Source organism: Colobus angolensis, unplaced genomic scaffold (genome assembly GCF_000951035.1).
Source record: "Colobus angolensis palliatus isolate OR3802 unplaced genomic scaffold, Cang.pa_1.0 Scaffold271, whole genome shotgun sequence".
NCBI lineage: Eukaryota > Metazoa > Chordata > Mammalia > Primates > Cercopithecidae > Colobus > Colobus angolensis.
Genome location: NW_012115944.1, coordinates 1059912 through 1072509, shown reverse-complemented (window position 1 = coordinate 1072509; position 12598 = coordinate 1059912). Strand labels below are relative to the sequence as shown.

Here is a 12598-nt window from a genome sequence, read left to right as displayed (position 1 = left end):
TACTAGAGTGAGGTGTGTATACATTTAAAAATTAGTTTTTAAGCTCTAAATTGTATTTATTCTTGAGCTGGTCTTTACCCATTCTTACTCCCTCCAGACTGAAAATGAGTCAAAGTATTTGGAAATGGACCTATATCTGCAAATGAGTCTTTCCATACACCGGCATGGAAGACTAAGATAAATATGTTAAGAGTATAAAGGTTACAGAGTAACAATGATAGGAAAAGGATACTCCTTTGTCATATCTTATAAGATGAAAACATAACTACCCATCTTATCAGAAGTGAAGACAATGACTAATAATGACTATTTAAAGATCAGGAAAACCTATGCACCTGTCCCACAGTATCCATGGGGGACTGGTTCCAGGACCTTCCTTGGATTATCATCAAATCCTTGATATGAAATGGCATAGTATTTGCATATAACCTATGCACATCTTTCTGTATGCTTCAAATCCTTTCTAAATTACTTATAATATCTAATACAATGTAAATGCCATGTAAATAGTTGTTAGACTGTACTGTTTAGGGATTATTAAAAAATCTACATGTTCAGTACAGATGCTTTTTTTAAGAAAAATATTTTCTATCTGTGTTTGGTTGAATCCACAGATGCAGAGGGCTGACTGCACAAGGCTAATGAACATGTGATACTCTAGTCCCTCATACTTCATTCTCTACATATTTGACAACAAGATTCAATTACAAGGTAAATTGGATCATACTACTACCTGTTCCTCCTGTTTAAAATCCTACAATCAGAGTAGGTGCCTTACCATGACCCTAAAAACTCTGGCTTCTGCCTACCTCTCCAACTCTTCTTATTTATTTATTTATTCATATTTTTTTTAGTGGTAGGGTCTTGCTTGCTGTTTCCCAGGCCTGAGTGCAGTAGTGCAATCAGAGCTCATTGCAGCTCCACCTCCTGGGCTCAAGCAATGCTCCCACCATAGCCTCCTTGGTAGCTAGGACTACATATGGGTGGCATGCCATGACACCCAGTTATTTTGTTTAAATTATTTTCTATAGAGACAGGGTCTCATCATGTTGTCCAGGGTGGTCTCGACCTTCTGGCCTCAAGCAATCTTCCTGCCTCGGCCTCCAAAAGTGCTGAGATTACAGGTATCAGCCATTGTGCCCAGTTCTAACTCATTTTTTATTACTGCCCCTTCAGACTTACTCTGCTCAGGCTACACTTGCCTTCTTTCCATTCCTCGAACATGCCAAGCTCATTTCTGCTTTAGGACTTTCGTTCTGACTATTAGCTCTGCCTGGAAAGCTCCGATCCCAGATCTTCCCATGGCTTGCTCCTTCTTAAATTCAAAACTCAGCTCAAATATCTCCTCCTTTGACTCTCCCCAGTCATTCCACAGAAGGAAACTCTACCTCAACCCCAGTTTCTATCCCCTTCCGTATTGCATTACCTTTGTAGTACTTGCCACTATTTAAAATTCAAGTATTTATTTACTGGCTATGCATTTATTATATCTTCTCTCAACTGAAATATAAAATCCTTGAAGGCAGGTGTCTTAGTGGTCCTTTTACACCACTCTATCATATCTAGAGCAGTGCCTATGCATGTAATGGGCCTCAGACAAATATTTGTTGAGATTAAGTAAAAAGCACTGAAAAATAATAAACAAACTGCTTTTAACTGTGCCAGAGACAACAGATTACTAGAAAGTCACAAAGAAAATAGAATATGATGACTCTTCTGGACCTATTCATTCAGTTTGGTTGGTAATATGAATACATATAAGGCACCTGAAAATTTGAATGTATTGAAATGGAGAAATTACTAAGTGTAGTCCTAATGGCCTGATTAAATTACTGCATTTTGATAATTAATGCCAAGAAAGAACCATTCTTTGGTGAAAATTTCTTTATGGTCAGCTAACTTTTTTTCCATTCAACTTCCCTTTTACTTACTTATAACAAGATATAATTAGAAAAGAAGGGGTAACAGAGGATTAGGCAAGAAGGGATAATCAATGAATAATCTACTAAGGTTTTTATTTTGAATTTCAAAGTAATTTCATTCCAGGTTAAACTAGACAATTCTTATCATCTGTTTCACTTGGCAGAAAATTGACCAAAGAAACCTTTTCATGACATACTCTTTCAGTAAACAGTTGTTTTCTTCCAAAATTTAAAAATGCATTTTTTAATTATTAAATTTTTAGGCCTTTGATAGTCTTCAGTAAATAAAACTATTTGAGAAATTACGGAAGCTTCAAATACTATAAAATTAAAACTCAAAAGTTCATACATGTCATTAATCAACTACACTCTGCATTACTGTTTCACTACAGTAACTCTGTGGTATTAGGTATGTTATCAACTTTGTTATATTTAATAGTTATCTCTTAATAAAGGTTGACTATTAAGTTGACATTCAAATTAAGACAGGCAAACGGGATAGGAAAGTGGTATCTCTAAAACTTCAGGTAATCCAGCTCACTTCTGCACAGAAACTGGACTTGCTATTTTTTCCACTGTGTGTGGTAAAATGAAGTGCATCACATGCACAGATTTGGGATTTTTACATTTTTAGTAATCAATAATACCTTTGACTGTAAAACAGGGAGAATTTCTAAGCACTGAGATTTTACTTAAGCCTAATCACATAAAATTCATCATATTTTTGGACATTAGAAGGCAACTGGTATTTCAGGATATTATGTTATTAGGCTATTTTACCTATTTTTTTAATCTAATGACCAAAGTGTCTTTAGACTGAAGTATCTAATGACCAAAGTGACTTTGATTCACTTATTTTTTGAAAATGCCAATAATACACAATGTAAAGAGGCATAATCTATGCTTTGTAGAACTACAGAATAAAGAAATGCTATTATTTTTATGAAAATTATAAACAGTGAAAAAGTTTCACTCTGCATAGACAGAAGTGCCCAAAAATTTCATTTCTCCTTTTGTTTTCTTTTGAATAATGATAAACTTCTCTACTGTCTAGCTCAATGTCAGACAAAAAAGAAAGAGTCGATACATCCTTTGTGAATAACTTAATTTCATGCCTCCATGCACTTATAACCCAACAATACTAGTCAACTTACTGACATCAGGGATATGTTGATAATGCTAGAAGAAATCTAACAAAGTGACCCAGGATTACATATTTTCACACATAAGCATTCTTCAACTCTATATTAAAATTTATTTCCTGAAAAAATGTAAAAGGACAAAAGTCCATTTAATAAAGACAGTTTCTCACCTAACAACTTGATCTAAATGGGTAATACATATTGTGAGATCATATTGAAGTCAATATAATCCATAACTTATGAATTATCGTAAATATCCTAAGAAGTTAATGTCCAGTGTAGAGGAAAATATATAAATTATCTTTTAAAAATAGATATAAAATATACAAATAACAATTTCAAATAAAATACGACTGATGTACCTTTGCTGAACTATCAAGCTCCTATTATCCTAAAATTAGAATGTCTCCATCTGTTAATCTGACATGAACAAGCTTATAAATGAAATCAGAACAACAGTGTATTCTGGCAAAACCAGAAACTTCCTGAAAACCTAGAAAAACATGTTCACAACAGATGGGTCATTTAGAAAATAAATACATCAATCTGTCAAACTGAGTACTGTTCTAATTCTCTAAATTAAAATCATTTGGAGTTCTACTTTTCAAGAGTCTGTGACATTAGGAAGGCCAGACAGGAAAAACCTAAAGATGCACATATACACATCTGACGTGACCTAAAGTGTCATATTGTTAGGTTTCCTGTTAAACATACTAAATTTAGGTAAAGTCCTTACCAGTTAACTTCTTCACAGGCTGGAGCCGAACACTGATAGATTGATGTGTGAGTAAGGGGGAGGATGGAAGAGAGCGAGACATGCCCTCCATAATCCGAATGTGCTGCATACCTTCACTCACTGGAAGTGGCGGGACGGCGTAGTCTGGCTCAAAAGCACAGTCGCTTTCTGTGGAGATGCCACCTGTTAGAAGGGGATGGAACAAAAGAGCTGGTGAGAAAAGATCCTGCCTTCCCTATTAAAATACACCTTATAGGATAATTCAGAACAACAAATATTGATTTTTCACTGTGAAAAATCAAATAAAGTATTTTCACTACATGCATTCATTTCTACACTTACTATGCACTCAATTCCAGGTCTAGCACTAGGAAACTGAAGATGAGTAAACTAAGGTTCCTTCTTATAAGGTGTTCACTGTCTCATGAGAGATGCAATCATATAAGGAAATATAAGAAAATATATTTCCACATAAGTTGTATAAAGAAATGATCTTACATTTTTTTTCCTGATAAGACACACATGAAAGGTATTTATCTGCTTAGCAAGCCATCACGTGCAATTGCTAGTAGGATCACTGTAACTATTTTCTTTCTCCCCACCTCCAAGAAAATACATAAAAATTCAAGTGGTTAAGGCTGACATTGTTATATAATGATCTTTGAATCTAATTTTTAAAAAGAGTAATTATATGCTGTTTACTTCTATCTATATGCTGCTGACTTCCATTTCTGGTAATGGCAGAATTATATACTTCAGATCAACTTTTCCCAAGGAAAATTAGAACCATGAACATATGGTATAAATTATATATATATAAATTTTTACATATATATATTGTGTGTGTGTGTGTGTGTGTAGTCTAAGGCCCACCAAGGGGTGAAAGTGGTGCCGGCAAAACTCCAACACTTTTGTTAAAAGCCCAAAGAACTATACTGTAGGAGCAAGTATGAACTGAAACTTCACAGGACTAAAGCTCAGCTCTAAATATTTCCCATAAAATTAAATCAAGGCAATCTTGGATCGATCGTGCCCGCTAAAAACAAACATAGATCTTTGTGGAGGAAGGTAATATCATCGTAGGTCTCAAATTATTTATATAATTTATCACATACAGCATCTAGCCCTTAATTAACAATAACAGAGATAAGATAACATGAACAAAGTAAATCAGAGAAGCCATATAAACCAGAAATAGTCTCACAGAGAATACAGAACACAAAACAATGAGGGACAGAATTTAAAATAATATGCTAAACATGTTTAAGAAAATAAACGTTCAAAATTTTAGCAGAGGAATGAAATTATGAAATTAAAAATGTAATAAATAGATTTAAAGGTAGATTAGACATAAAATTAGTAAACTGGAAGATGCGTCAGAAGAAAACTTTAAAATGATGAATGGAGAGTCCAAGAATGGAAATGGATTCTTAGATATGACACCAAAAGCACAAGCATTAAAAGAAAAAATTAATTGGATTTCACCAAAATTAAAAACTTTGTGCAACAAAGGATACTATCAAGAGAGTGAAAAGACAATGCTCACACTGTGAGAAAATATTTCCAAATCATGTATCTGATAGGAATCTAACATCTAGAACAAGCTTATCTAGCCCACGGGCTGCATGCGGACAAGGACAGCTTTGAATGTGGCCCAAAACAAATTTATAAACTTTCTTAAAACATTACGGTTTTTTGTTTTTTTTTGCAATATTTTAAAGCTTATCAGCTATTGTTACTGTTGGTGTATTTTATGTGTGGTCCAAGACAATTCTTCTTCTTCCAATGTGGCCCAGGGAAGCCAAAAGATTGGACACCTCTGATTTATTAGGTTGGCGCAAAAGTAACTGCAGTTTTTTTGCCATTACTTTTAATAGAATATATAAAGAACTACTTCAACTCAACAACAAAAAGACAAACAACCCAATGTAAAAATGGGCAAAGCTGGTTGTCTTGACTCATGCCTATAATCCCAAGACTTTGAGAGGCCAAGGCGAGTGGATCACTTGAGCCCATAAGCTTGAGACCAGCCTGGACAATGGAATGGGATCCCATTTCTACAAAAAATATTTTTAAAAAAACTAGCCAGGTGCAGTGGCATGTACCTGTGGTCCCAGCTACTTGGGAGGCTCAAGTGGGAGGATCACTTGTGCCCCGGAGGTTGAGGCTGCAGTGAGCCATGATCACACCACCGCACTCTACCCTGGGTGACAGAGTGAGACCATTTCTTGAAAAAGAAAGAAAAAAAAACCCAAACTTCAAAGTACTTGAATAAACATTTCTGCAAAGAAGATACACAAATGGCCAATAAGCACATGTAATGTAGCTCCACAATCATTACAGAAAAACAAAGCCAAAATGAGAGACCACTTTACACCCACTAAAATGGGTATAACAAAAAAATGTTGGTGGCAAAATCAAAACCTTCATACATTGCTGGCGGAAATGTAAGACAGCGGTTCCTCAAAAAGTTAAACACACAATTACCATATGACCTAGCCATTTCACTCCTTTGTATATATCCAAAGATACAAAAACAGGTTTTCAAGCAAAAACTTGAACATGAACATTCACAGCAGCATTATTCATAGTAGCCAAAAAGTGGAAACAACCCAAATGCCATTAACTGGTGAACGGATAAACAAAATGTGGCATATTTATACAATGAAATATTACCTAGCCATAAAAGAATGAAGGTCTGATTCATGCTACAACATTCAAAAGCCTTGAAAACATAGTAAGTGGAAGAAGTCAGACACAAAAGACCACATTTGTATTATTCCATTTATATGACGTGTTCAGGAGAGGCAAATCCACAATCTGCCATGTTCTCTCCATTTCTTCAACCACGACCTTAGATGAGGCCACTATTATCTTATCCCAAACTTCTGTTGGGGGAAATCTAGGATTTATTCTCTATCCATGGATTTCAGGAATTTAACTAGGATATATCTTAACTTTTTTCCTTCTCATTCATCTCCGGGTCCTTTCACTTACTACACTGACTAAATCTTCTCTTCCAACTTTTCTTTTCTCTCTCTTTGGAATTCTGGTCAGATGAATACTGTATCTCCTAGACTTACTTTTCAAGTCTCTTTCTCTCATCCTTGATTTCCAATCTTTCATGAATATATTTGACATTGATTCATATGAAATTGCGGTATTTTATAGTTACGTAAACAAAGAGGCAAGCCATTAGTGTAATTCCTTAACTGAGGAATCTTTTTATTAAAAAAAATCAGCATTAGATTTTTGAAAGCAATATATTTGATTCAGTGAAGCACCTCTTTTCACTTAAAATGTTCCAATGTTAAAAATTGGCAGATAATTTTAGAATCTAATAATACTCCTTAAGGAATAATACTGCAATTAGTCCAGTTTGGCTGTCCTACTTTACTTCTCTGCTTAAAATATTTTCTTCCATCTTCTTTGTCCTATAAATTGTGCCTGAACTCACTGTAGCTACAGAGAAAAAACTAAAAATACAAGTTTAAAGGACTGGTGAGCAGAGAATCTGATTATACACCAGTTTTTCCTGGGTAACTAGCAATCTCAAAATCTCAGTGGTTTACAACATTTCCTGTATCCTCATGAGCCTTCAGACTGACTCTGAGTCAGCTGATCTAGGTTGGGCATGATAGGGCTAGCTAGATACCAGTACTATGGTCAGGTTCAAAACTACTGCTATGTGTCTTCAATACTGGGTCCAGTCACTGAAGGCAAGTGAATATATGTAGCATGCTCTTCTCGGCAGAAAAGAGGAGTACAGGAGGCCAAGTCAAATCAGAGGAACATACTTAAGACTTTTGCTCAAGGCTAGGCACAGTGGCCCACGTCTGAAATCCTAGCACTTTGGGAGGCTGAGGCAGGAGAGTAGCTTGAAGCCAGGAGTTTGAGATCGATGTGGGCAACAACGTAAGACACTGTCTCTACAAAAACTAAAAATATCTGGGCGTGGTGTCAAACACCTGTAGTCCCAGTTACTTGGGAGGCTGAAGCAGGAAGATAATTGAGCCCAGGAGTTCGAGGCTGCAGTGAGCTACGATCATACTACTGTACTCTGGCCTGGGCAATAAAGTGAGACCCTGTCTCTACTGAAAAAACAACCAAGAAAAACCTCTCTGCTCACTAACATTCCACTGGCCCAAGAAACTCATGAAGCCAAGAGCAGCATTAGTGGGGTAGGGACATATACTTGGCCTATACCAGTGGGAGCTTCTGCAAAGCTGCATAGCATAAGGAATACATGTATAGTTTTATAACATGAAGTGAAAAAAAAAAAAGGGGGGGTGGGGGGTCCAATTTACCAAGCATATAAGACAGCATCTACTGATACTGTGCATTACTCAATCTTTATTTTCTACCTTTCTTTTCCTGCTTCAGTCAACCAAATTAAAAGTGACTGAGATAATGTGATGGAGATGTGGCAGAATTTAAAAACTGCTAACTTGACAGAAAAAATTCAGTTATGCTGGACACCTGGTGACTAGACATTCAGAAGTTGAGCTCAGAATGCACCAGAATCTAAAGTGTATGGACACCAAAGAAATGTCAGGAGTGACTATGATCCAATTGAGATTTCAGTCATCACAAAGTATTAAACTTAACATAAATGATTATTAGATATTAAAGTTCAAGTTAACAGAGAAACTCTTCAGTTGAAGACAATACATATTCTAGAGAACTGCCTTCTAGTTTTTCAAGTCATAAAAATAACTGCAAATAAAAACCCAGAAATCAAAAACCTCTAGCATAATATGTTCACTTGGTGATAATTCAGTGAACTGTATACATCATTGGAGATTTTTTCAGTTTATATGTCATGCTTCAATAAAAGTTTACTTTTTAAAAGTATACAGGAGAAAACTATATAGCATGGTAATAAACTGGCCCCTAAAGATAAGGCAATTTTGCATATGTAACAGAAGCAAAGGAGTTTTGCCTAAATTATTTCAAATGTCCTTTTAACTCAGAGCTTGTATCATCACTCTGTGACTCTGTAACATCCTTACAAGTCCATACATCAGGCAAGAAACAGGAAGCTTAACAATGAGTATAGGATCATATGATCAGACAATATGATTGCCTATGTAAAAATTCTAAGGTGTCTACAAAAAAGCTGTAAGAAAAAATAAGTCAGTAAGGCAAATTCACAGGTTACAAAGTTAATGTACAAGAATCAAGTGTCTTCCTATATGCTAGCAATGAACATTTGGAAAATTTTAAAAAACATTTAACCTGCCGGGCGCGGTGGCTCAAGCCTGTAATCCCAGCACTTTGGGAGGCCGAGACGGGCGGATCACAAGGTCAGGAGTTCAAGACCATCCTGGCTAACACGGTGAAACCCCGTCTCTACTAAAAAATACAAAAAAGCTAGCCGGGCGAGGTGGCGGGCGCCTGTAGTCCCAGCTACTCGGGAGGCTGAGGCAGGAGAATGGCATAAACCCAGGAGGCGGAGCTTGCAGTGAGCTGAGATCCGGCCACTGCACTCCAGCCCGGGCGACAGAGCGAGACTCCGTCTCAAAAAAAACAAAAACAAAACATTTAACCAACATTATTACAATAACACTACAAATATAAAATATTTATGAATACATCTGACAGAATACATACAATGTACTCTGAAAACTACAAGAAACTGATAAAAGAAATTAAAAACCTAAATGGAGCCAGGAGTTGTGGCGTGTGCCTACAGTCCCAGCTACTACTTGGGAAGCTGAGACAGAAGAACTGCTTGAGCTCAGGAGTTTAAGACCAGCCTGAGCAACACAGTGAGATACTGTCTCTAAAAAAACTAAAACAAAATCCAAAAAACCTACATGGAGCAATGTACCATGTTTATGGATCTGAAGATTCCGTATCACTATGTCAATTGTCTCCAAAGTGATCTACAGGTTTGAAGCAATCCCTATGGGAATATAGCAGGCAGTTGTTTTTATAGTAATCAACATGCTAATTTTAAAATTTATACAGAAAAACAAAAGAACTAGGATAGCCACAACAATTTTGAACAAACAAAACCAAAACTAGAGTCCAAAGAGTACCTAATTTCAAGACCTGCCATACGGTACAGTAATCCAGAGCTTAGATGGTGTTAGAAAAACAATGGACACAAAATGAATGAAACAGTCTAGAGCATCCAGAGAAAGAATCACACATATAGCCAAGTAATTTGTGACAAAGGTGAAAGGATAATTCAATGTAGAAAGGATATTTTCAACAATTAATTTTGTAACTACTGGACATCCAAATGCAAAAACATGGACCTTGAAGCATACCTCTATTTACAAAAACATCAAAGAGAAATTAGTCACAGACTGAAAATGTTTAAAAAAAAAAAAACTATAAAACTATTAGAAGAAACTATAAAACTATAAAATTATAAACTTTTTAGAAGAAAACATAGGAGAAAATCTGTGTGACCTTGGGTCAGGCAGATTTCTTACAAAGGATCCCATTTTTTATGGGGGTCATATAAAAAAACTGATAAATTGGAATTAATAAAAATTAAAAATTTCTACTCTTCAAATGATACTGTTACAAAATGAAAAGCAGTACTGAATGAAAGAAAATATCTGCAAAACACATATCTAATAAAGGACTGGTAGTTAGGCTGTAAGAACTCTTAACTCAGGAACAAGAATGCAAACTACCCAATTTTAAAAATGGGCAAAAGATCTGAAAAGACACTTTACTAAGTAAGAAACATGGATGTTAATATAGTTTGGATATTTGTCCACAAATATCCAAACAGAAATGTTTGGATACTACCAATGCTGCAGGTGGGCCTGTTAGGAGGTGTTTGGATGATGGCCAGAGGGGGATCGCTCATAGCTTGTTGCTGTCTCGTGATAGTGAGTTCTCATGAGATCTGGTTATTTAAAAGTGTGCAGCACTTCCCTCCACCCCTTGCTCCTGCTCCCGCCATGTGAGAAGGTGGCTTCCCCACCCACCTGCCACTATGACTGAAAGTTCTCTAAAGCTTCCCTAGGAGCCAAGAAGATGCCAGCACCATGATTCCTGTACAACTTCCAGAATTGTGAGCCAATTAAACCTCTTTTCTTTATATATTATTCAGTCTCGGGTATTTCTTTATAGCAATGAAAGAATGGCCTAATACAGATGCTCAACATCATTAATCATTATGGTAATCCAAACTAGGAGTTACTACTACACACCTAGTAAAATGGCTAAAATTAAAAAACAAAATACTAGCAAAACCGAGTGCTGTCAAGAATGAACTAGAGATCTCATATACTGCTGGTAACAGTATCAACTGGTATATATAAGTTGGGAAACAGTTTGACAGTTTGTAAGTAAACCTACCATATGACCCAGAAATCCAGCTCTTAGGAATTTACCCAAGAGAAATGAAGATATATGTCCCTCCTCCCACACACAAATAGCACATTTTCTATTACTCTCCACAAACTGAAAAGTACCCAAATATCCATCAACTGATGAATGGATAAACAAATTGTGCCATATACATATAACAGAATCTTACTCAGCAATAAAAGGAATGAACTTCTGATGTGTGCACAAAAATAAATGGGTAGTATAGTCAAAAGACTATATACACTACATGGCTTCATTTACAAAATATTCTGGGAAATATTATAGTATTAGAAAACAGTTAAGTGGTTGCTAGGGATTAGGTTGAGGGAGACAAGTGATTACAAGGGGGCATGAGAGAACTTTTTATGTAAATAAGCTATATGTGATTTAGTGGTATTTAACATGACTATATATGTTTGTAAAAATTCATGGTATGTACACTTAAAATGGCAAATTTTACTTACATAAATTAAATTTAAATAAACCTGACTTTTTAAAAACCTACAGTAATTTGTAATAACATACTCACTGTACACTTATGATTTGTGAACTTTTCTAATTGGATATTTTATCTCCAAAGTCCACTTTTAAAAAGTATTCAAAAGAAAGTAACAGCACAGGTGGTAATCTGGTCTCTAAAACGAGTGTAGGCATGTCAAACATAATATACACAATAACAATGCATAATTTCTCAAAGGGCTTTCATGTATGTCTGAAACAATGGGGTTTGGCCTAAATTATTCCTAATGTTCTTTCATGCAAAGATTTATACCACTCTGAGACTACAATTATCTCACACAATCACACACTATTAAATACTAAAAAAAAAAAAAAGCAGAGAAAGTTTAGTAACTAATTAAAGATCATAAAGTCAATCAGCAACAGAAGAAAATTAAAACCCAAATCTTTACCATGGTCTACAAAGCTCTACATGATCTGGCTACCACCTACTTAATTCTCTCGCCTCCTCCCCTTCCAACTTCTCTGACTTCATCCCTTCCCACTTTCCGCCTCAATTCACACAGCACTTATCATTACCTGATATGACTTTCTTTTTTTATTTCTCTCACTCCTCCAGAATGAAAGTATCTTAACAGTAGGGACTTTCTCTCGTTTGTATATCACGTAATTCAGCCTGATTGAGACATGGGTATTAGGGTAGCCCCCAGCTGGACAGAGGGGCAAAGCTGACTCACGCCTCCAGTCTTCTCTGGAGACTCAGCTCTGGCCCTTCCATCTGCCTGGACTACTCTGTCCCAGGGTCTTCTTTTGGTGTCTTCGTCTCACAATCTCAGCACAGAAGGGACATCTTTACTTGCCGTGGCTTTAATGCCCTGGCTAGAATCTCCAGTGCAGACTTGAACAGAAGTAGTAATAGCAGACATGAGAAAAGAAAAACTTTCAGCTTTTCAATACTCTGTCTGCATCAGTGAGATGCAAATAGAAAGGACTCCTAGTGA

The 12598-nt window shown here is 36.0% G+C and overlaps 1 protein-coding gene across 1 annotated transcript in view; it reads right to left on the bottom strand.

Annotated features, from left to right (window-relative positions):
- TANC2 (tetratricopeptide repeat, ankyrin repeat and coiled-coil containing 2) overlaps window positions 1-12598 on the bottom strand; it is a 478795-nt gene that overhangs the window by 330978 nt on the left and 135219 nt on the right. Inside the window, exon 4 of the mRNA XM_011947922.1 lies at window positions 3801-3983. Within this exon, the coding sequence (XP_011803312.1) occupies window positions 3801-3983 (183 nt within the window). The remainder of the gene's footprint in view (window positions 1-3800; window positions 3984-12598) is intronic.